Source organism: Orbicella faveolata, unplaced genomic scaffold, assembly GCF_042242905.1.
Source record: "Orbicella faveolata isolate gen_17 unplaced genomic scaffold, um_ofav_v1 contig_36, whole genome shotgun sequence".
Taxonomy (NCBI): Eukaryota; Metazoa; Cnidaria; class Anthozoa; order Scleractinia; family Merulinidae; genus Orbicella; species Orbicella faveolata.
In genome coordinates, this window is record NW_028301565.1 from 6,286,532 (window position 1) to 6,311,201 (window position 24,670).

Here is a 24,670-nt window from a genome sequence, read left to right on the forward strand (position 1 = left end):
AAAATTGGAAGGTTTTGTATAGAAGCGAGGAGGCTTTGCCCTCCACAAACCTTTTCGTTTATTAATCCCTAAAAGAGGAAGCTGCTGGCATTTAACCATTGGAGAGAGAAAGAGGGGTAAAACATTAGGACGAATGGAAAATTCTAAGCTCTTAAACCCAAAGGCAGCTTGAAAACTTGCAAAATGACAAGGGTTCGCATTGAACACCACTGGAGCGTAACTGAAGGGCAAAGCGTCTTCTTCGTATACAAATCCCTTCTAAGTTCTAACGTCCATAAAAATGTCCTGTTAAAGGATATAAACCTGAAAATTTACATGTAAGATAATTTAAATATTCTTTCTATTTCGGATAACATTTTGCCTTGCCAACGATTAAATCAGTGTGTTCTTGAAAAGGACGTCACGCGGCCAACTGTTGCAAAAGGTCTATTTTGAACGCAATTCACTTCAACTATAAGCACAGGCGACTATATTTATTCATCCGCAGGCTATTGAGAAGATTGTTTTTATTGCTTTTAGCATTCTATTCACAAAATCTCTTTGTCCGTTTTGCTTTCCAGATTTCATCGTTGAATGAAGTCTTCTTCTGGGCTTAAATATTTTTAACAGTTGAACTATTTTTATTACTTTTATTATATAATTACATCTCTAGTAGTTAACACAATAAAACAGATCTTCGAGTTAAAAAGATAGCCTTGATGTGGGAACAATTTTCTTTTAACTCAAGAGCTTTTTCGACAATGACAACATCTCTATCTACCTCACGCACTTTCTTATAATTAAAAAGTCTTCTTTAAATAAAAATTTACTTCCTAATAAATATATTGATACTTTGGAATTTAAAGCAGCTATAACGCGCCACATATTTCAAAACAATTAACGGCGATGGTCGGGAGGGGGGTGGCATGGCAACTACCTTACAGCTGATCTTACAGCTTCTTCTAGTTTCCATGACGCCAAAGGACTTGCCGCGAGTCTCCCCTCCCCTCCACCTGTGGATGGGGCACGTATCTACAGTACCTCCTAATTGAAGGGAATTTGACGTACCTCACAATAATAGATAGCTTCGATACAAAAACACCGCAAGGGCGATAATAAAGCTTCCCAATGGAAACAAGAACAAAAACGGAAAGATTGATGATTACGGGCGACGCGCTTGAAAAGTTCAGTCTAAAGTTTTCAAGAAGTACTCGATAAGTGCTGTTGCTCCTTTACAACAAAGAATATGTACAAATGATAATGTGTAATAAAATAGTAGCAGTAGTTATTGCTCTCGTTGTTCCCGTTGCTGCTTTTTTGGGTTGTTTTTAATTACAATGAACACTTATCAACTCACATGGGTAAACTGACTAGAGCATTGCCAGCATGATTAGAGCCTGTGCGCTTACCCAGCTGATAACGAGCGATTTTGGGGAATCTGTCGGTTGTAAAACCTAAAAATAAAGATTTGACTCCCACATCCAATCACTGCCCGGCACATTTAGCGTAATCAGCTAATCGCAAGTAGCATTAGAAGCATTTAACCAGTGGCAACTACGGCAAAAATCGCGATGTCCAAGCATGATTGCTTTAGGTTTGGTATAAGATTGAATGAAAAGATATCTTCATTTTCATTAGTCAGTGTATCAGGTCATTGCAAAAGAAAATAAGAGTTTTAGCTTAACTTAAACGGTTGAGAATCAGACCTCTAAATGACCGTGGTTTTCCCAAACAACCCTTAACCACTTGCGTCATCAGAATTAACACGACTGAAAATTCTTCAGTCTTTTAAATTGATCAACTACGTAATCTCTTCCCTCTGACAAGAGGAAAGTCACATCTGAAATCTGGAAGCCCTTAATACCTCATTATGGACTTTAAATTAGTACCTACAATTTGTTACTTCGGAACGAGAAGCAAATGTGTCTGTGATAATCGTGGACATAAAATTAAGACTTGTTTGGCCTAATGCGATCATTGTCCAGCAATTTTCAAAATCTAAACTTCAGCGGCAAGCCATAATCCATTCACGGCTATCAATAAAATACGTCATCTTTAGTTTGTCATTGGCTTTTGGAATTTGGTGTAACAAATTGCGTGGTTAGGTCTCAAAGCAGTCTTGTGTTTACGTGATGGAGGAGTTGTCAGAGATGTTTGGGAAGAGAGGGGAGGGGGAGGAGGAGTGGGAGAAGAGGAGAGGGTAAGGTATAATTAGGGGGCAATACAAGTTAACTTTGACCTCTGCATAACTTCCTAGTTGCCTAAAAGCTTCTATGATGAACTGAAGTCGTTCTCACACCGTTGTCCATGTTCCATTACTTGAGTATTTGACAGCACCCCGCGGGTCGACGGGTTCCGAGACATTTCTTGACTGCGGGCATGAATTTGTTCTACTCGCGGGTTCTTTAGCAGGAATATCCCTGTCCGTGAAAGTGTCCTGTGATTCGAGGGAAGAATCGCTTAGTTGCCTAGTGACGCTTAATTCCTCGCCACTTGAGTCCAGAGCAGTATTTGATACCGCGTGGACCGCATCGTCATGAGTTTTGCCCGCGAGCGGAGGGTCGAGAAATTGTCCCATCAGAGAAATTGTCGATATTTTGTAGAGAGACGTTTTTTCTTGTACGGCGGTGGGAGACGGTGGTTGAACGCTACCAGTCGTATAAGCTGATGGGTTCGATGACTTGGGTGGCGACGCGCTGAAGTAAATATCCGCCTGACAAACAAAACAAACAGTAATCGAAATTATCTTAAGCAGTGATCAATCCTAGAAGAAAGATGCTATGGACTTAGTGTGTAAGGTTCAGAGCTCCTTGCAGAAAGCATGTTCCTACATACTACCAAAAAGAAATTCTTGGCTGTACATTTGACAACGTAAGCTACAATGTAATTCATTGTAGTAGGAAGGAAGAAAACAACTCTAACGAAGTAGGTTTCTGACTAAAATGGAAAAGCATACGTGTGGACATATGTATTTATACCATGCCATAGAAAATACAGCCAGTCAGAATACAGGAAAACCGTTGTATACTTGACAATCTTCGCATCGTGCGCTGCATTGACTGTGTTGGCCGCTGTATTTTCTACGTCTCGTGTGCATACCGTCAAAATACGTGACTCGTCGTGGGATATTGCATGGTATTGCGTGGTAAAACACTCGAAAGCGTTGCAAAACTAGCATAAATAAAACTGTAGGTCAATAATATTATTTTTCAGCGTACCTTAGCTGATATGAGGCAGACCTTGGGTAATACCAGCGTATGAACCAAGTTTGCGTTCACAACAAGACGTATCTCTATCGTGTTAGTGGTGAAGGCCAGCAGATAAGGGAATGCACAAACTGTAATAGAGTTCGTATAAAAATACATACATCAGACTATAGGTAAAACTACTCTATTTTATATATCTTACATGTAGTGTTATCAAGGAAAAGTGTGTAAAGAGAGTTTCTCTAATTTTGAATATTCATTGTGGAAAGTTCACACATTGCTCCAGAAGGCCTCCCATTTCCTTTCCACTGTTACACAAACCTACCAGGCGGTAAATAACATGCATTGATCCATTTATAAAGAATGATTCACTGAAAGCTCGATGTTATCATATTTTAAAATAATTCAGTAACAAAGAATCAAAATTTGTACAAACCGACTGAGTTCGGTGCCGAGTTCCACTGAAACGAAAAGTTGGACGACTGTTCTCCTGTTAACCTCTTGAACATTGATTGATCTGCCGGGCAAAGAAGTGAAATTGTCAATAGTGCGGCGAGTTTTCTAGATCATCAGGTACAAAAGCTGTATTTGCTATTGGTGAATCGTGGGGGCTAAACATTTAAAGAGATTGATTCTTATATTTTTCTTACATAACGAAGCCTGCTAATAAAAGCCAGCAGACGCGAGCGGCCGGATGAAAAAGTCTGCACTGCCCCTTTAGCCAGTCAAATTTGCTTCCTCAGATATTTGCACCGCGCGGGGCAGAGAAATGAAATAAGGAGACGTAACTGATAAAACCCAGGTGATTTAATAAACTGCCTGATATCATATTCATCTCCTACGGGGCAATGACGTATGGTCGGAAATGACACGAGGACCGCGAGGGAATGAGGCTAAAGAAAAGTAACATAAGCTTACTGATGTCCACTTTAAACAGATTTAGCCAAGTGCTAAAGTGACTCACGATTGAACGAAATAAGCAGTTCAGATTCTTCTTCTTCGTATACGTCAACTGCAGAGACAAGAGTGGCCTTCTGTAAAGAAAACAAAACAATTCAGGAACTCCTGCCATCCTGTACTTGTCGCTTTTATTTCGTGTATCATGGCGTTCAGCGTACACGCCTACAGCCTAACAAGTCTAAAACGCAGCTACTTGAGACGCTATCTCAAATATTAGTAAGGTTCTAATTTGTAACCGAAGTTAACAGATGTCTCGGTTCTTCACGCACTCTTCGGGAATTGTCGAAAAGTCCCCGGGTCAGTTTTGGGATCTTCGACTGTCGTCTTACCATCTTCGAGAATCCTTTTTGCCTTGGACGAACAAAAGCTTATGAAAAATGCATTCCATCTTAATCAATCACAATTCAGTTATTTTGCCCTCTATATTATTATCTGAGCATTTTTTTGGAACAATTTTCGACGAAAACTTTGGATATACCTTTTGCTTGTCAATAACGTGTATTCTCGACACGTTCCCTGACTCGCTGATGAGTTCAAACTGATGTTTGTAACCCACGCAAACAAGACTCTCGTGAGCACTTGTGAATACCAACGTCATGAGAAGAGGCGCTTCCCCAACAGTAACTTCCTGTATAAAAGATAGCAAACATGCATTAGACAATAAAAGATTTCACATTAGTTCTTTCGTGAGGCAAGGCTATACGCCACGCGAGACCGATTAGTGTCCAGTGAACCTAAAAACGACGCAACGGAACAACGAAAATGAAGCCTATCTCCAAGGAATTAGTGACTGTGTAGGACAAATTTTTTCGACTGAATATTATTTTGAAATCTTCTAACTGTTTTAAGGCCATTGCAAGGTAATTTCACTTGAAAGACGCAGAGAGGTGGGGGAATTCGAAAGGGGGAAGTCTTTCTTTATTTTCTTTTCCTTTCTTGGGGCTGACAATGATCTGCAACCATGGACAAATTGTGTTGGAAAATGCACAAACATGAAATCATAACTATAGTACCTACAGAATAAGTGTCAGTACCCCCGTTCCCCCTTTCAATGTTGGAAAATGGTAAAATGCAAACTTGTGTTAGATCAAAGTGTTTTGTCAATTATGCACGGGGGTGGGGAGGGGCAAAATGCGTAGAGAATGAACTATTCTAATCCTGGTCACTAAGATTGCAGCTATATCGAGATCTATGGTGGTGCAGTTTAGAGCGCAAGTTTTGACATTGTACCTTGATTGTTTCAAATCCATCCGCCACATCTTTATTGCTTCCTACTGACCATGTGCTCCATACTACGGGATGCTTCCAACGTAACAGTGTCACTTTTTTCCCAACAGCTACTGCAAGCTTCAGTTCACCATCACCCGACTGGCTTACAGCAAACAAATGGCATCCTACAAATGGTATAAAGTATTTAACAAATTGAAAGCTTGAACGTCCTTGAGTGTGTTCATGTATATTAGAGGATTGTTCCTAAAGAAGTAGTTTAGCTACATTGTCAGTTGTCCGGCATGGAAAACAACACTTGAAGTTCAGTTAAAAATACAGAGAGTCGCATACAGCCGTTTGCAATTAGATACCTCCTGATTGTAAGTTTAATAGATTATCCGCGGCCCAAATGTAATTTTTGAATTGTCGTTTGCGCTACGAGGTAGAACCGCATATTACCATCAGCCAATCCGGCTACAAGTAGGCATCCGAGCGGCGAGGCTTTAATTGGTATCAGGGCAAGCTAGTACCTTTCTAGAAAAGCTCAACGATGTAAGCAAGAAACAGTAAGTGAGGGGCCAGGCCCCCTTTCCTTTTCATTATTTTGGGTACTGAAGACGGAAAAGTGAACTCCCTCAACTGAGCAAGAAAAGACCCACGTCTACGCCCTGTCCCCAGCCCTCTTATTTTAAGCAAAAGAAAGCCCATATGTACGCCCCCTGTCCCCGCACCCACCACCTATTTGGACACACTTTGGATCCGTCAATCTAGATTACAGGGAACAATCAAGGTCGCGAAAGGGCTGTGAGATTACTGCACAAAGATGCGATTTCGCGGTTACGAACTACAACTATTCCGTTTGATACTCTCCCAGTTCGATCGTGTTTACCTTAATTCTCTGTCATAGTACCTTTGCTTTTGTCTTCTCTGTGATTTTTGCAAAACTGCCTAGTCTTCGGTTCTTCGTCTTCCTCTTCGAAGTCCGTCAATCTGAACACGTACAACTTGGACGAGTGGAACTCTTTACCTTTGTCCACACGGAACAGAAGAAGCCCAAAAGCTTCCACAACACTCATTTGTTTCGCGACCACAGACTTGTCAAATATATAGCGATGTTTCTCTCCTAAAATAGGGAAAAAGCAGTTTGTTGTGAAAGAGGAAAACGAAAGATACGGCAAGAAAAACTTTTTCAAAGCAATCCCAGTCCCAGCATTGTGCTTGCTTTCCTCTAGATGCCTAGTTAATCTTATTGTATTAATATTGTGGGAATCGATGTTCAAGCAAGACTGCGATTGGCAAATTCCTTCAAACCCCTTTCGTGCCTTGATGGAAGGGTACTTGGTTGACAGACGTTTATCGTTTTGCTACGAGTTATTTTCTTCGAGCGCGCGAGCCACCCCCCTTGCGCTCGCGCTTCTTCAAGTCCCTTACGGTTAAAACTTTTCTTGCGATCTCGAAGAACTCAAGACAAAAGAGAGGGTCTGTAGACAAACTAAAGGAAGGGGGGAGTAGAAGTTCCAATAAAAAGGCAGAAAGAAAGTAAAAATTCTTAGTACCTTGAAGCATTTGGATGCCATCCTCTGTTCCCAGTACTAGACTATCACCTGCAAATAAATGTCAAAACATATTCCTTATGTTAGAAAATTTCTTTGAATTTATTTTTGGGGAAAAATGAAAAACTACTTTACCCCTGAACTCCCTTTCATCTTCATCACGACTAGAAGGATAATAGTACACTGTTGACTTAAGCTGCTTTAGGCTTCAGTCAGCCATAGTTAATAGAGGGGACTGGTTTTGAAGCCCGGTAAACATCAAAGGAGGAAACAAAGATGCCAAGATTTATGTTGGAAGGTCCACGACCGTGCTCAATCTTTTGTTCTGTCATATACTATACATGAATTACGAAACCAACACGTTTCTATTGGTTAGTTCCTCAGTACGGAGTAAACAACTATTGTGTTTTGTGCACGGTCAAGGCCAAAAAGAGAGCAAAAACATAAAAAAACTTTGAAGAGTTTCATAAGCATTCCCCTCTATTGCCTATGAGTAAGCTGGGTTGGTTGGATAGACCTTTCACGTGGGATTTTTGGCCAAATTTGACGATCCATATCAGTATATCGCGATCCCAGCCCTTCCCTACTTCGATTGTTAGGCCTTTCATTAAGTCTAAATCTGGAAATTTCACGATATCCCCCATTTTCTAATTTTTTTAAAGAACTGACAATATCCGCCCAACTCAGTGGAACATTATCACCTTGAGCAAGCAGTAAGCGAGAAAAAGCCGGTCAGCAAACAAATCGCCTCACCCCAAGAATCACCGCAATATATTTTGGTAGGAAAATCCTCTAAAATGCACTGGGGCTTCCATGGCTGTAAATGGAACAAAACAAAGAAAACATTACACCATAAGATACTTATGACAACACTTATTACAACATAAGACACAACTTTCATAAGTATATTAGGAAAAAAAATTGTTCCAACCTCAACTTTTGCGTTTCCAGAGGTACTCGCCAGACTGGTCGGTGCATCGCCTTTCACAATTGTCTTTAGCTTCAAGGACTGGAAAATAATCGAAAAAGTTCATTTTGCTTTCAAAGCTAGACTGAGAGTAACAAAACTCGTCCCCACTCACGAATCGTTCTTCAACAAATGTACAAATGAACTAATAATCACAACACTTTGTACGAAACCAGTTTTGGGACTGAATTATGTAAAAAGACTTGACTTGTCTCTGTTATAATGTAAATGATTCACACAAATTTTAAGTCAACGTTGCACGTCTACCAACGTTTTATCGAACAGATACGAATTGATCAACTACCTTTATGTTTTCGTTCCTTGGTCTTTTTTTTGTTTTAGTAATAGAAATTGGAAATTAACTTAATTGCAGTGGGAAGGCGTTCGTCGAATTTCCCGATTACAGCCAGTGGTGTAACTAGCCTTTAAACCATTAAGCACGGGCTTAACAAGAATTTCTGTAAATTATTTTTTCAGTAGCCGAAAGGCCACAGTTTCTTTCTCTTATTGTTGAATAGCGAATCACCGCTATATCAACATTTTATTTTGAAAAACAAAACAATGACTTTCAATCTTATACATGAAAAAATGCTGAACGGTTATTACCAAAGCAGAACTTTGAAATAGTTTTGCGCACGAAAATTTAGTTGACTGCTTTTTGTTTTTTTTTGGACGTTGGCAAAATTTGATAGACGACTTACGCTGTACAATTTGGGCTTAAATAGAAAAAATGGCTGGCTACGCCCCTGACAGCGAGTAGTGAAGACGCCCAAAAAGTAACTTTTAAGTATTTAACAGGAAACAAAATAGTAGTGAAATGAATTGAGATAGTACACATAGCAACCTGTCTACCTGTCCTAGCTGCAGGAAAGCCTGTTCCCTTTCCAGTCCCTTCCGGCTATTGCCTCGAGACGAATCCGTGATGACGTCGTTCCAGGATTTACGAGCGCCAAGTTTCTATGGTGAAGAAAGAACAGATTTTGACGGGCAATAGTAATAGAAAAAATTGCGGTCGTATTCCTATACCCATTATTCCTAACTTGTTTTAGAGTTGCCTTGTGATTAAAGGAACTTCATCTTAAATTTATATTAGGACTAATATTAGGACTAGAAGTGGGTCGACGCTCATCCGTACCCAGTACTTACCTCATGCATGTGATCTTGAAGGAGCCTGGTTATGAGACTGTCTAGAGTACGCTGACGCCTGTTACTGAACGTGGGCGATCCATATGCAGCTTTCTCGCCATTCATTACTGAAAAGAAAAAAAAAAAAACAAGCATAAACATTAAAAAAGAGAATAACTGAAGTAAAATACGAGAATACGAAACAATAGTAAGCTTTTAAAGGAAAAGTACCTGACACTTCAACAACTGAAGATACGTAGGCCATAAGGTATGATAAATCAGTCAGTTACTTAAAATACACTTACACTTCACGAGAAGAAAATCTCTAAATTCCTGGTGATCCTTAAAAACCGGTGGGCAAGGAAGCGGTGGACCGAAAATTGGCACATTCTTTTCGGAAAATACAGTCAACCTGCGGGAAGACGTCATTGTTTTGTTGGTAAGTTTCGCGCGTGTTTCATGTACAATTCACAATAGTTTGAGGTCAAATAAGAAGCCTGACGTCTTACCGATAACTGTCGTCCGATTTGCTGTAGGATACAAGAGCATATATGTCTTGGAAAGCAGTTAAGAATTGCAACAATAAAATAGCGTCACCAACAAAACTAGCGACGTTCAATATAGCATTTACGTTTCTTGTGTTAAATATGACTTATCTAGAAATATGGAAATTGTAACATGATTCTATCAGTTACCCACTGTCGCGTTTGCAACAGGCTAAGTAAACATTCACACGAAAACGGACAAACGTATTCATCTTGCCTAAGTGAATAAGCCATCTCCGAGTTACCTTGCGCCTCTGTTTCGTACAAAACCTTTCATATGGAAATGAGTTTGTTTTGCATGAAAATGAACCTGTAGGCAGAACACATTACGATATGATTGACTTCGCACGAAGACTCGTTTTGGCACAGAGGCAAAAGGCAACTCAGAAATGGTCCATTAAATTTACATTAGAATCAGTAAAAGATACGGACAAATTTCGACTTGATTGTTGGAGGACTGAACGAAGACGATTTCTCGTCCCAGTCTTGAAAAACAATAATGACGATGTCGTTTCCAATGTGGCGTTTGCGCTCCACCTGATAAGGAAAATATAACCATATTATTACACGTGCCAACCACGCCCAGTAGCAGAAAAAAAGGAAAATCAAAGGATTGGTATTTACACCGCTAGTTAATAGAGAAATATTAAAAATCTATTACAGACTGAATTATGAAAAGTCTCATTTGAGTCACTACCCAACACTGCCGGAGCTTATCTCGGTTTTCGCGGGGCGGAGCGTTACGCGACCAGCAGTCTTGCTACTTCCCTTTGAAGGGATGTTAGTCCATCACAAGTTAGCCTACAGCATTCCGTTTGGTTGCCCCCAACATTTCGCCGGAACCTATCCGTACCCCTGGGTGGAGACAGGCGCTATGACAGCAAAGTGTCTTGCCCAAGAACACAAAGCAACGTCCCTAGCCAGGGCTCGAACCCGAGCCCCTTCATCGGAGTATTAAAAGTAAGCCTGCACGCAAAGTTTGCGACGATTTTACATTTAGTGCAAGACAGAGTTGAACACACGTCACCTGCTGTGGGTTATCTGGAGTGAAAGGCAACATGGTAGAGACGTGAAACATGACTTCGTGTCCTTCATAAATTGTATAAAGCGAATGCGAGCCAGTCATATTGTCTGAAACAAAGAAAAACGACACAAAGTAAACTAGATTGAAACGCTGACCTCCGTTCAGATACATTTTGCTCACTAACCCTATCTTACCTAAAAGTATACAGTTACTTCATGCTGCCATGGACCTGTGATGCCACACCAACAAAAAAATATCTATGCATGCTGAGCTATTAAATGTCATTTATACAGGTTGGTCAAGCACAGTTCAAGTGTGCTGTCTAGGTGACGCAGAGATATTAGCCAAGTTTTTTTTTTTTTTTTTTTGCGAATTTCCGCACCGGGACGTAGTCGCAGCCATATAATCGTACAATCCACACACATCCAAATGAGGCCAATACCCGATCTTGGTAAATACGTATCGATCATTTGGCATAACAGAACAGCATTTTTCATTAGAGACAGTGTGTAATCTTGAACGTGCAAGATAGCCCCATGTTGTCCACTCAGGTTACCGTTTATGTTTATCATTATTTAATAGACATAGAGGTACTAAATGCTAGGCTCGGGAGAACTTAATCTTACTTTTAACGTCCAGTCCTCCTCGATACTTCTGCCAACCCTTGAGTTCTATTTTGTCGCCCATCAACTCTAAGAAGTGCTCGAATTCTTCAGAGACGTTAACTGTAAAAAAGTTTAAAACATTAGTATGTGAGGGGTCTGAAGGGGTAAAATGGGAACTGGGAAATTGACTGTATTTTTACAGACAAAATGGTTCACTTGGAGTGGGAATCACAAACAAACAAAAAGGGAATGGGAAAAATGGGAAGTGTCCACTGAATCCCGGCTCACACTACGACTACATATGAACTATCCGACTAAGACTGAGGTCCAGGTATGACTCAGGTTCCGTTGTTTTATGAATTTTACTACACTGTCCTTACCATTACTGAACACTTCGTCGTCAGTAGTCTGTCCTTGTTTGGCGTAGAGGATTCCAAACTTGAAGTTAACAGATCCCTGCCAGGAGAAAACAACAACAAAACGTCACTCGCCAGAAACATGCGTTTAGTCGTCCAATATCGTTGAAATGCAACAGCATAATGCGCATTTTTATTACCTCTTGTTCTTCCAACACAAGCAATTCCTGTAGGGAAAGAAACATAAAGTTATTATTATTATCAACATAGCAGTTAAAGCATCGTCAACTTCTGAATAAAATACATAAGCGGGTCATTGGACGCATGCATAGGGTACTGGATCCTAGCCATTTTCCCACCTCTACGACCCGCTACCACTGGACGTGACTGGTCATCGATGGGTACTTCACAGAAAATGTACAAGTTGACAGTCGTCGACACTTGACAGGTGAGTAAGCTAAGCTTAAATGTTTTGTGTAGATCTGTGTATCTGTCTAACGGAAAACGTGTAAGTTGTATTAAAATAATCGAGCCGAATAAAGTTTAGCACACAATTTGCAACTCTCGTGTCGAATTTCAACCATCTGTATTTCTTTCCAGTTTTAGTTTCCTTGCGCAAGCTTCAATCGTACCTTTTGTATTTCTGGATTCAGCACTTCCCTGGGACCTTTATCAACCTTGTTTACACCATAGGCTCTAACAATGACAAAACACATCAATAACATCATGGATAGGACACTTTAGAGACATATCATTTTCTAGAAAAGAACTGAAAGATTATTGTTACCTCGCTTGATTGACAAAACACTCAAATTCTTACAATGCAAGATTTTGAGAGAGAAAAACTTTGAGAGAAAAAAATATCACAAAAATAATCACCAACTGTGATCCATATAAACTTATAAGTTTAAGTATACTAAGTTTATCTGTTTGTTGTACGAATTAACTAACTGATGTCAGTTTTTCATCATGCGTCTGTCCTTTTGATCATGAATTTTGTCATAACATCTTCAAAGTAGCCGTGGATCCAGAAGACGATAGCCTTGTGGATCCACAGACTTTTCTCACCATAACAAAAAGGCAGAAGGGACAAAATTCATGTGTCTGTCTGTTTATTGACAATGAAAATTAACCAGTGAGCGTGCAAGAATTTCTGAAGTTATTGTAAAAAATATGATAGTACTTACTGTAGCACTGACTTTGGAGTAATAGGCTTGTTAGGTAGATATGGAATGCATAACTTTTGACCACCCTGAAATTTATAGAATTGCGTATTGTTTTCGAAACGTTCTGCACCCTTTTGCTATTGATGCAAGCTTTACAAAAATTACAGTGTAATCATATGTTAACTACTGTTAACATACAAAGGCATATTAGATTATGGGGAAGTAGGGATGTAATGGTGGGTGGTGAGAAGCACTGTGTGCAAATTTGGGAAGCTAATGTTTCAAGCATAAGCTCCTTGTTGAAGGACTAATCAGGACTGTGCTCTAGAAGCACCCAGGTGCCAGAGGCAACTAACTTTTGCCTTTGGCTGACTGGAAAAACTAAGTTCTTCCACATAAGCTTAAGTGCTGGTTACCCAAGATTTCATGGTTCTAAAGAAACCTTTAGGCTCCTTGTAATGTTTTCTTAGACAAGAGGCTTGCTGATGCTCAAATGCCACGTGTCCAAATTTGTTGTAGTAAATTTTAACTTCAAGTTTGTATTAAGACTTGCATACCAATGCAGCACAACAGCTTTTTAGAAACTTGTCACTTCACTGATTATTAACCTACAAACAGAAAACAACTTACTGTTTTCCTCCAAAGAATGGCCCGATATTGTGGAACACCATAGTTTTCAGCATCCGTCAGACAAACAGATAGAACAAAAGGACTCTTGCTTCCATCAATACCAACAAAATTTTGATGTACTGTGAGAGATTTAAGACCAAGGAGTCAACAAGTTGATCAAGATTACAAAAAATTTCGAAAATATTTCATTAATTTTGAAAGTCTTTAACTTGGTTTTCTGAAGTCCTGAGTGGGACATGAACTTCCTAACTGCAGAAAATCTTTCTAACTGCTTATTGTAAAGATACAATTACACATTGTGTAGACACACAGCTGGGCCTGGTGTTAATTTGTGGATTAATGTTAGGGTCAGGGTTAATAATCAACATACTCTTTTCACCTCAAAAGTATTCCATGGTTATTAGAACAAAAATTAAACAAAAAGGAGAACAGATTAAAACAGAATAGAGCAAAATGGTCACCTTTTCCAAGAAAATACTTGAAGTACCATCTAGTTTGGAACTCAGGATTTTCAAGATGAACTCCACTGCCTTGCCTCGTAACCATTCCATTCTAAACATGACAAAATGGAATAAAATAATCAGTTGAGAAAACTTTGCACCCATACATAACCTATTGCCAAAGATCAGTGGTAAGGTAACTAAGCGATGTACAACTTATACCTAATTGTACCTTTTTGGTACACTTTGGCTGCATATCAGGCAAGTTTGGTCAAGCCATGGTTATTATTTACTATTCAGAACACAGTCCTAAGAAGATATGCGCACTGATTGGTTAAAAATGGTGTTTCTGTAACTCGATGGAAACACAGAACTAGCACGAGCTGTTTTGACATAATGATGGTGCGAGCAAAGAGAACTTACATTTTGATGATTAAAGTAAACAAGCTATTTTTCTTTTTCTCGTCATGGTGTTTTCTAAAAGAAATAGAAAACATGTTCTCCGTGTTTCTATTGAGTTTTAGTATAAATCTACTAGCGTTCTATCACGAATGGCGTTCTCTGATTGCCTACGCTACTCACTATCTGTTCTCTGATAGATAGTGGGTAGCGTAGCAGTGTGCTCTTGTTAACGAAATGACGGCTGCTTCTTGGCGTTTTTGAAGTGTCTGTGAAGAAGATTTAGATAAAGTGTTGAACGACTAGTAGATTTATACTAAAACAATTAGATTATTCACTCTTGATTTCTATGCATGATAGTTGACTTGAGCTGCGCCCTCGTCAACTACCACGCGATAGAAATCTCGAGCTCATAATCTAATTGTTTAATAGAAACACTCGTGAAAGTTTGGGAGAACTCGAAAAAGCTGTGGAAACACTTGCCTGTGGCTCGTGTTCCCACGGCATTTCTCATTCTCCCAAACTTCCGATCAGGTTTCTATAACTCGATAGAAACACAGCACATGTTTTCTATTTGTTAAATGGTTGCAACAAACTATCCACGGTGAGACCACACAAGCCTGATAATTGCCGCAGAATCATACCATAAAAGGTACAATTAAGTATTTACCATCGACAAATTTGGCCATGTCTCAATGATATGATAGCCAGTTTATCAGGTCACAGGATATCAGGACAATACACTTGGATTATGATTGGTTAATTATGAATTAGGATGCATGCATCACATCAAATTTGTGAGAAGTTTTTATACATAGTTCCATCATCCCAGGTATAACAAGCATTATGGCATCAGCATAGGTCTTCTTCTGAATAATAAGCTTTGCTTTATGACATAATCGCCCAATTTTAGCCCCTCTACCTGCAGCATTGATGGTTGCACCCCAATTTCACCACTCTCTATCCTGAACCGCCCTGCATTTTCACGCAGCTCACTTCCAGTGTAATGTAAGCTGTTCAACTGCAAAAAAACAAAAACAAAACATTTGGTTTTGTCAATGATGACAGGGTCTGGATACAGAAATTTGTATTTAATTTGTTTTATAAATAATCAAGATGAGACATGTAATGCAAAATATTCTGCTAAATCATAATTTTATAAATTGTTGGACGTGGTGGCTGTAACATGGAGGTTTTGGCCAAAGAGTAAAACCTCTAGCACAGTGACAAGATGTTAACCTTGCCAGAAAGAGGATTAAAATCTTTAATCAACTGATCAAAGAAAGTATTTTCCATGGAATATTTACTGGTAAATTAAATTCTTAAACATCCAGCTGACTAATCAGTTAAACATTTTATACAACATTATATATGTTACATGGACCTGTTAAATGATTGAACATTGTCAATAAGAGATTTAAAGGAGCTCAGTCACAGTATTTTGAGTTATTTTGGCCCCATACAAAATTACCTTTAAATGGTTGGAAACCTGAAAATAACAGTTTAATAAGATAGCAAAACACCAACGAGATAATGAAAAACCATAAGGAAACAAGGATGGCTAGGGATGGAGAAAATTAACTCGGACAAACGACGAATTTGAAAAATTGAGGCTAAACTTTTCAATATGTGCAAACCGTGACGTAGCTCCTTTAAACTGCCAATGCCGAGGTATTGGGAATTAACCCACAAATTATTTTTGTGTCCTTATACTTACAGCCTCAAAAGAGCCATAATAGTGTTTTCGGCTCAAGCCTGATCTTCGACCAATATCAGGAGAAGGAGCACTGTAAAGAAGAGAGTAAGTTGTACTTGGTCAGTTGGTAATTCAGCTTTGGTCTTGGGTGTTCTTGAGGTTACCATACATTACTTTCTAAATAAGTTGTGAGTATTGTTTTACTCTTGCAACCCACTAATTTGCTAGACAGACTGTATTCACATTGTAAGGAAAACTATAATTACAGTACAATAGCTTTATTAAGGACTCCTGATAGGTTATTTATTTACAAATTATACTAAATAAATCAAAACATTAGAAAATTGCTGACAAACTCTCTAACAGCTTACATAATAATATTGTCTATTGATTAATGTGTAAGCCCTGGCGACATTCCTGTCCCTAATATAACATGTAGTTGATCAATCAATCAATCAATCTATCAGTTGGTTGGTCAGTCAATTGGTTAGTCGATCAGTCAGTTAGGCCGTCAGCCAGTTAAACCTGCCATAGATGCACAAAATGCCTCTGAAAATATACCTCACAATTTATAAGGCTATGGTTTGATATTCCAAACATTCATATGTTACATTACTTGCACAAAATTTTGACATAAAAATTTCAGACATTTAATCTTCAGACAGTTTTAATTAATCTCATGGAGGACAAATTTCAGACAACAATTTGAGACACTTTGCTGAAACATAACTCAAGTAAATTTATGCCTACAAAACTCAAATTAGACTGAAACAACATCAAAAGATGGTAGTTTCACTGAGCCCTCAAGATTTTAAGAATACACTGACGAGAAAAAAACACAAATTTTATCATGCCAAGCAGTGTCTCAACAAGAGTTTGCTCCATAAATGCCAGAATAAAGGAAACTAAGAGCTTTGGAGCTACTTCAAAGTTTTATACTGTGCTGTATATATTTCAGACGTTTTGCAAGTATGTATGCCCTGTGGTAAGCTGATATAGAAGAATTTGCAATAATTTATTGAGAAATTGGTGAATGCAGGAGGTTGTTTGGTTGCATGTTTTTATTGTTCAGGGGTTATTAGAAATCCTTATCAAAAATAAAGCACAAAGTTGCAGTAATGTGCTTAGTAAAAGGCTTACTGCAGTGAAAGTCTATTTAAAAAGATTATCTCTTTCAGTTCTGCCATAGTTAATAGAGGGGAATGGTTATGAAGCCTGATAAACATCAAAAGAGCAAACAAAGATGCCAAGATTTATGTTGGAAGGTCTACGTCTGTGCACAATCTTTTTTTTTGCGCTCATACACTATGCATGAATTACGTAACCAACATGTTTCTATTGGTTAGTTCCTCGGTCAGTAGTAAACAACTATTGTGTTTTGTGCATGGTCAAGGCCAAAAAAGAGAACAAAGACAGTTATTAGAGAAATTTGACCGGTTTCATAACCAGTTCCCCTCTATTAACTATGGTTCTGCTCTACTAGTAAACTTTGAGGTTAAGATTGTAACAAGGTTAAAGAAATAAATTATTTTATTTGAAATATAAAATTTGTATACTATACGAAGAAAACCAGAGCAATGACTTAAATATTTAAATAGTTTCCTTAATACACATTGAAAAATATTCATGCAGCACTATTTTGTCATTGATACATACCAGTAACAATTTACATTAGTTAAAACAGATCATTTTCCAATTCACAACATTCTACGGGTGCTTCTATTTGTGCCATCAAACACTGAACTGGCAAATTTATCACATACAAACTTTTTCTGGTTACAAAATCAGTTATAATATCAATACTTTGATGTGCATCATACAATCTTAGACTTTATTAAAAGCAGCCTTATTAATAATTAAAAGCTGCCTTTTATGGCTCAGTGATCCAATATCCTTATCTCTCTTTTAAGGCAAGTTGTTTTGTATGGTGCCTTCTAAACCTAAATCATCCAGACCAGACTTTATCTTTTTACAATAATTTTGATCTTTAAAATGTTTTTTTTTTATCTGTACAACAAATTTGCATCTAAGTTGATGACAAATCTCAGATTACAGAACATTCCACTAGAAATTGAACAAATATATATACTTTGTTCCTGTTCAAAAAAGATTGAGTTTAATACTTCTTGTTTTATTCAAATTCCTTTGTTTAACGTGCTGCATAGCAAGTTGATGATGGAAACTTGGGTGCTACAATATTGTTTAAAAGTCGAAATGCAGCAATGAAGGGGATTTCTGCAAAACATCAATATAATTCCTTAATGTATTGACAGCCAGTTTCAACCAATTTCATGGTTCTTAAACACTTGACACTGATACCCTCAAAACAGCAGTGATAACGTCAGGAGAATAGTCGCACTACTTTCAGCAAGAAAAAGAATCCCACCACAGCTTTACGTTAGCCTCAATAGATACCGCATATAACTTGCAAAACTCTGCAGGTTTTATAAATATTCTCAAACTGCACCTGTTCTTTAACATATAAATTGGTTACTTAAAATGTGACATGCAAATTCTGCGAACAATTTTGTCCGCTATTTTCTTGATGTTTTGAGGTTTTAAAAAAACCGTTTCTACGTAAAGTAAATACTTCATGTTAATGCGCCTTTATTTATTCTACATGAGATCTTTACCTTAAAAGGCTTAAAAGAAACCTTCAATTTAACACTTTAGGCACTGACGTATTCGCGCTAAAATGTGGTGAGGTAACTCGTAACGAAATTTATTCTTTTCACTGATGGCGAGTGTGTTTTCGCATATTTATTTTATATTCCGAAGAAAATTGCAAATTGAATTAGAAGCGAAGAAAATGTAGCAAATATCGAATAAAGCACTACAAATCATCCAAATAAGATGTAAGCCTTGAATAAAATGATTAAAACTCTAATCTTTTATATAAACTGGCGCGTAAAATAATCACAAATGTTAAAATTTTGTGAATATTGACAACGAATCTAAAATCTAACGCTTTGCAAACTCGGCTAATAAAAACAGCATGTTAGTTTGTTTTGATCGCTTGAAGCTGCGTGGGCTAAACATTTTCTTAGAGAAACGGCCAAAAAATAAATTTTGGGGGATAAAAGAAATATAAATGATTAGATGGCAGAAACTGAAACCTGCCGCAGGAAACAAAACAAAATATAAATGGTATTCAGCACTTATTTACCTGTAGGTGAAAGTAGAAGCCCTTATCCTCGTGACCATATTGAACTGAAGAGATTAGTCCACTAAGGTTCAATACCACACATCAAAACAGGAAGGGGTGACATCAGGCGAAGGATTCCTTGATTTGACGGTGTAGGACGAACGAAGTGAGCCCCTAACGCATTGGACACGTCGCTTCTGCAATGGTTGGAAGAAACACTGCCTCACCACAGAAATCCTTTTATGCCCTTATTCGCGCGGATTTCAAAACGCTCACTTAAAAACGTTCCCCCGAAACGTATTGGACCGGATCCGTGCACGCGATTATCGCGTTATTAGAAGCATTGTCCCGTACCTAGATTGAAACTGTTTAGTAGAACCTGTACCGAATATGAGTTCAAAGTTCTTGCATGTAGCTGTTACTGTAGGTTGCTGTAATGTGATGCGTTCAGGTGACAAACCTGGCACTTCACGTAGCACCGGTGACGAATATTAGACAAGTACTGCTGTAGTCTGATGATATTAAATGGCGGAAGTATAAGACGGCTCGAAATGGTCTTACGTAGCTAGCTTTACGAACTGCACATCAGTAAACAGAAAGCTAGTTCTAACAGCTTTCTTGATCCAGATACGTAAACAAACAGACTTTTCGCGTAATATTGTTACCGAATGACGCGAGTGGTTATAACGCCAGACCAGCAACGTTACTAATTTTGGATAGGCTTTCCGTGACTTTATATACTGACGCACAAATTGTCAACAATCAGCCGAAAAAGGCAGTTATTAGATTTAATGAAATTCAGCTCGGTCTCTTTCAAAGTTTCCGTATCGTGAATAACACTGTTATATGCCGGGAAAACGCTTTCGTTATATACTGATTCAACGCATGGTGAGCAAAGTATCGAAAAGTAAGTTCTTCATAAACTGCAAAAGGCAGAGCGGAGGCAGTTCAATTCAATTAACAAAGACCAACACCGCACTTGAAGATGAGCACAAATCTCGTATAAGTTTAGGTCAGCAATGCCTCTTCCAAGACGCACTGAATGTAAACAAATCTTTCCACCATAGAAAAATGCCTCGGCCTGAGCGAATTGTTAACGCGAAAAGCTGAGATCTTTCACTGATTCAGGTTTGACGCACGCAAAGATGAATAGCAAATGACATGCGGTCTCCGTTCGTTTAAATAGCTGTATTACAAATGATGGAATTGCTTGGTGACACGGCAGTGATAGAAAGGGTTTTGTTACTGCAATTAATTTCTGTATACTTAATGACACACAAAACGCTGTTTCGTGATGTCTGTTTCTCGACTAATATCCATAAGCAAGAGAGAGGGTGTTTAACAGGGCATTTACAATGCCTTGTCATTCCTATTAGGTGATTTTTTTTTTTCTGTGACATCAACTTTTTTTTTCTATTCCGTCAGTTGTTTAGTTTGTAAATCGAATAGACCTTCCTTAACAGCTTCTCAGCAATTCCACACGAGAGTAAAGTCTATTGTTGACGAAACAATAAAACGTAAACAAAGCATTCAATGACGTCCGCTCCGGTAAATGATCTTTACTTGCGAAAGGATGAATACCTTTTGTGAGTTCTGTTTATGTTTTGTGTTGATACTGCCCGGTAATAATCAAGTCCTCGTCATTTCTGTTTATCGTCAAATCGCTCGCATATTGCATTAGATTGCTAAATTGTTTGTTTCTTTTCTTTGACAAGTTTTTTCAACTCAACTCAACTTCTCTATTGCTCAGCGTTTAAGCTGGTTTAAAGCAGTTTGCGCGGGTTTCTGTTGAAACAAAACAAGAGAAACCATCCAAACAGAAACAGCTTTCCATCTCTCCGAAGGCAAACTCAATTTCTAGTATAGCTTCATAATTATTCATCACTTAACAAATAATCATGATAATACGGAATTCGAAAGTGACACACTGTGGCTGTCTTACAACGTGAGAGCAAGAGCTGGCGTCTGTTGGCAATATCATAGAAAAATGTTACCAAAAAATTACCTGCCATAAAAGTACGCAAAAGACCGTAGTGTGATTAATAATGCGGTTAGGAATAAAATTAGCGTGTGGTTACAAAATCAAAGATAAGAAATTGAGCTCATTTCATAAGCAGACGATGATTCAGCAATAAACTGACTTTGACGTGCAAGATAGCACGGTTCTTTACAAAGTACACTATTATCGTGACGCAGAAATTATCATAAAAGGCAAACGTGCACCAGAACAAATGTAAGGAAGAGAAAAAAAAATCAGCATTATCAACCGTCCTTGCTTATGCCGTGGAACACGTAAGACAGAAAAAAAGTTAAACTAAAAAAATGTAATTAAGGCTATAGCTATGTTCACAGTTGCCCGTCGTAGTCAATCCCTGTTAAAAGATTCTTAAAATTGTGAAGGTGTTTAATTTTAAAATTACGCTCGATACTTAATAAAAATACAATTTTGTATTTTCCTATGACGAGGCTCTTCTTTTCCAGATCAAAACGAGGGTGAAGAAATTGAAAACAGTCGCACGTTTCTCACAAGTTAAGTTTGGTCCCAATCGAAAGTTACTCTTTCGTAAGTTGTTCTCCATCATGTCTATATTCAAATTTCACTAACGAGCAGTTATATATAGAAGATATTACACGGCAGCACGCAAAGATATGAATTTTATTTTCGAGTTGTAAAAACAGCAATTTACGAACGAGCCCAGCGAGTGAGTAAAAAATAGTTTTCAACTCGAGAAAATGAATTTCATACCATCAAACCACCGTGTAATTTCCTATTTATTCATTATGTAGACTTGTCTTCGCTGACTGTTTGCACAAGCGAGAAATGGAAAACCTCGTTCCCAAGTCTATATTACTCATTAAATGTCAATGTCAGTAGTTAGAAGCTGTTTCTTTGCTAGCTGTTACTCCTCGTGATGTCTAGGCAGGTTAACTAACTGTTCCATTTCATTTTTCTCAGTCTAGGTTCCAAACCCGCTAATATTTACGATATAAATGGTTCAAAAATTTGCAATTATCACTTTTGAAAATTTATGTTGACTAGCATACGAAAAGTTAAGTTCTCTACTAAAATGTGTTGAAATACACAACAATGTTTATCACCGCTGTTGTGTAAGAACAGATTTGTGTCCAATAGAATCGCCTTTAATTCATATTTCTAAGCTTTTATCCCATATCGCGATATATTCCAAGTTTACTTCCGTTTAGAAGACTACAACTAATCAGACATTTGTCCTTGTATATCAACTTGCGGTTTAAAACTGACATCATGTGACTCAGGGCTTGCCGCTTGCGTGACTTTCTAAAGCGGCCTAATAAGAACTTCCGGTTGTACTCAGGAGAACAAGATTGAAAAGAAGTCCACAAAGACCGGTCAACGTTTCATTCCATTTTTTTTCTCTTTAATATTGCGAATTTTACTGACGGAACGGGAGCTCGTCAATAAGCTGTGTATTTGTTTGAAACAAATACTGAAGTACGATATCACAGATCACATCCTTGATCATGTTGATCGAGAATGATCGGCGAACGTGCGTGGAGTTTTAACGTGATATCTTTTGCGGACGAAATAATCATTTGAATTACAATAAACCGTTTAGAGGTTCAAATGTAGACGTTAATTCGATTTCGATCAATTTTGATTCGTTGATCTTGAGGTCGTTTGATTTTATCTGTAGGATGGTATGAATTTCACACTGTTAATAGAGAATATGAAATTTTTAATTGCACGATCGCCGCCCTGAAAACTACGTAGTTTTCTGTCGAGTTGTCCGATTAGGTTGACAGGTCACATACATTAGCTCTCAAAAATCGACGTAGATTTTGTCATTTATCTACCAGCTAGTAAATGACAGATATGGTTGAGACTAGCGTGGTTTACTAGACCAACAAAATACCAGTAATTCGCGACGTGAACAATTTTCGGGCGGAGACAAAAGGTACTTGACGACAACGTAAATTTCAAGATGTAAATTTCACTTCGTGGTTAAAATATTACGATTTGTGTTTATCGTTGTCAATAGATTTTTGTTTCGACTCTGAAAATTATGCGTACAATAGGCATCCGTGTTTGGTTTCTATCAAACAAAACCAGTGAACTTCTTTTGATAGAAACGAAGCTAATGGTTGCATTGTTCGATTTGATTATTATTTACATATTACCAGCAGACGGAAAAATTGCTCAATTTCTGCTAAATCACAGCCAAGACCAAAATGATCCGAACGTATTATTTCAGGAACTTGATAACACAAACATTTCTCAAATGGTCGTTCTCGTTACGAAGTAAAAATCACCTCAAAACGTCAACAAGCCGTCATTCTTGACTCTTACCTAACCACATAATGATAACAACAATATGATTGTGCGAGGCGACAACAAACGAAAGACGATTGTTCTCGACACAAATGTAAATTGTTGAATCTGACCAACACCAGACTAACAGGCAAACAATATCCAACAGTCTCAACGTACTAAATACCCAACATAATAGATTAAACTTGTATCAGTGTACGTTACTGCAACCGATAATACATGCAAATCTTAATATTGCTGGAAAAAAAAAGAAGACTACAGACGCTCAATATAGAATAGAACCGGACTTCATGATGGTTAATTAAACTACAATTGCTAAATCTATGTTTTGGCGACTCACCGGTTAGGTGTTTGGTTGAGTTGATCAGTTCCCTCAGATAACTGCAGGGTTCCCGGTGGACTCGAGTATCGTTTAAACTGAAGCGTTGGTCGAGCAAGATACCTCCCTGGAGTTCTAGACTCTCCTACAACAAGACTACTCGGTCTTTCAGGAGCGAACGTTTGTCGCTTTTTTGATCGATCCATGTTTGTGTTCTTGTTTCCGCTCGGAAGGCAAGCCGACTGTCGTCCGAATACTTTTGTCAAGGGCCGCTCATGTCGACGACAAACCAAAATATTGCTCGAGAGTATCTACTTGCACAAATTAGTTAAAATAACTTCGAGCCTCGAACAATTGATGCGTGGAATAACGAGTCTTGAATCAAGTTAAGAATTCATGTTGAGGCACTAATAGCAGGATAAACTCCAATCTTGCAAGTGACCGTGTTTCTAAACGTTACATATTTCATCTGCGTCCAGCGAAGATTGTCTTAAAGATAAAAATAAAATGTCTTGTAGGTAATTTACATCCTTTGGTCTAACATCTGTACGACGTACGAACGCAGCCACTGTTACAATCTAAGGATAATGAAACGCAGATAACTATAAACCGTAACTCGCCATCTGTCGTGCCCCAGGGCAGCCTCCACCATGAATATAATTAGGTTTCTTTAGAAACTGCGAAAACCACTTATATTTGCCGTGTTCTAGTGACCAACCGGAAATGCATTCCTATTGGATGCTCGGTTACAAACTTGTCAACAGCAATTTTATAGTGCAGGAGCTCTGCGAGGTTTAGAGAAGGAATCGAAAGGCCACACAGAAAGCGTTTGGCTTTTTTTTTCTTTACTGCCGTTGTAAATTGTGATTAGAAAGAGGAATAAACAATGCCTCGTTTTAATAACTAAATTTTAATTCTAGAAAACTAGTCCTTACGGCAAGAAAATCAGATATTTAACCTTGGAATAACAAACAGTAAAATCAATTTGCCTGATATTCTGGCAAAACAAATCTCCTTTGCGGGGCTATATAAGAAGT

At 38.2% G+C, this 24,670-nt stretch overlaps 1 protein-coding gene across 2 annotated transcripts; it reads right to left on the reverse strand.

The window, feature by feature from the left end:
• Positions 1 to 489: 489 nt before the first annotated feature.
• LOC110050721 (GTPase-activating Rap/Ran-GAP domain-like protein 3) lies at positions 490 to 24,301 on the reverse strand. Of its 2 annotated transcripts, none has more exons than XM_020756636.2 (26): positions 23,655 to 24,301; positions 15,882 to 15,951; positions 15,087 to 15,185; positions 13,787 to 13,877; positions 13,326 to 13,444; positions 12,717 to 12,781; positions 12,162 to 12,225; positions 11,730 to 11,756; positions 11,554 to 11,629; positions 11,195 to 11,293; positions 10,572 to 10,675; positions 9,973 to 10,081; positions 9,509 to 9,554; positions 9,305 to 9,411; positions 9,021 to 9,127; positions 8,727 to 8,831; positions 7,839 to 7,916; positions 7,661 to 7,724; positions 6,911 to 6,958; positions 6,265 to 6,477; positions 5,376 to 5,539; positions 4,624 to 4,773; positions 4,150 to 4,219; positions 3,622 to 3,702; positions 3,198 to 3,316; positions 490 to 2,692 (listed from the first exon to the last, which is right to left on the reverse strand). In XM_020756636.2, the coding sequence occupies exons 1-26, from the start codon at positions 23,837 to 23,839 to the stop codon at positions 2,273 to 2,275; spliced, it is 2,880 nt and encodes a 959-aa protein (XP_020612295.2). In that variant the 5' UTR covers positions 23,840 to 24,301; the 3' UTR covers positions 490 to 2,272. The 2 variants fall into 2 exon arrangements, with proteins under 2 accessions (XP_020612295.2, XP_020612297.2); XM_020756638.2 differs by lacking the exon at positions 23,655 to 24,301 and adding an exon at positions 19,027 to 20,258.
• Positions 24,302 to 24,670: the final 369 nt, after the last annotated feature.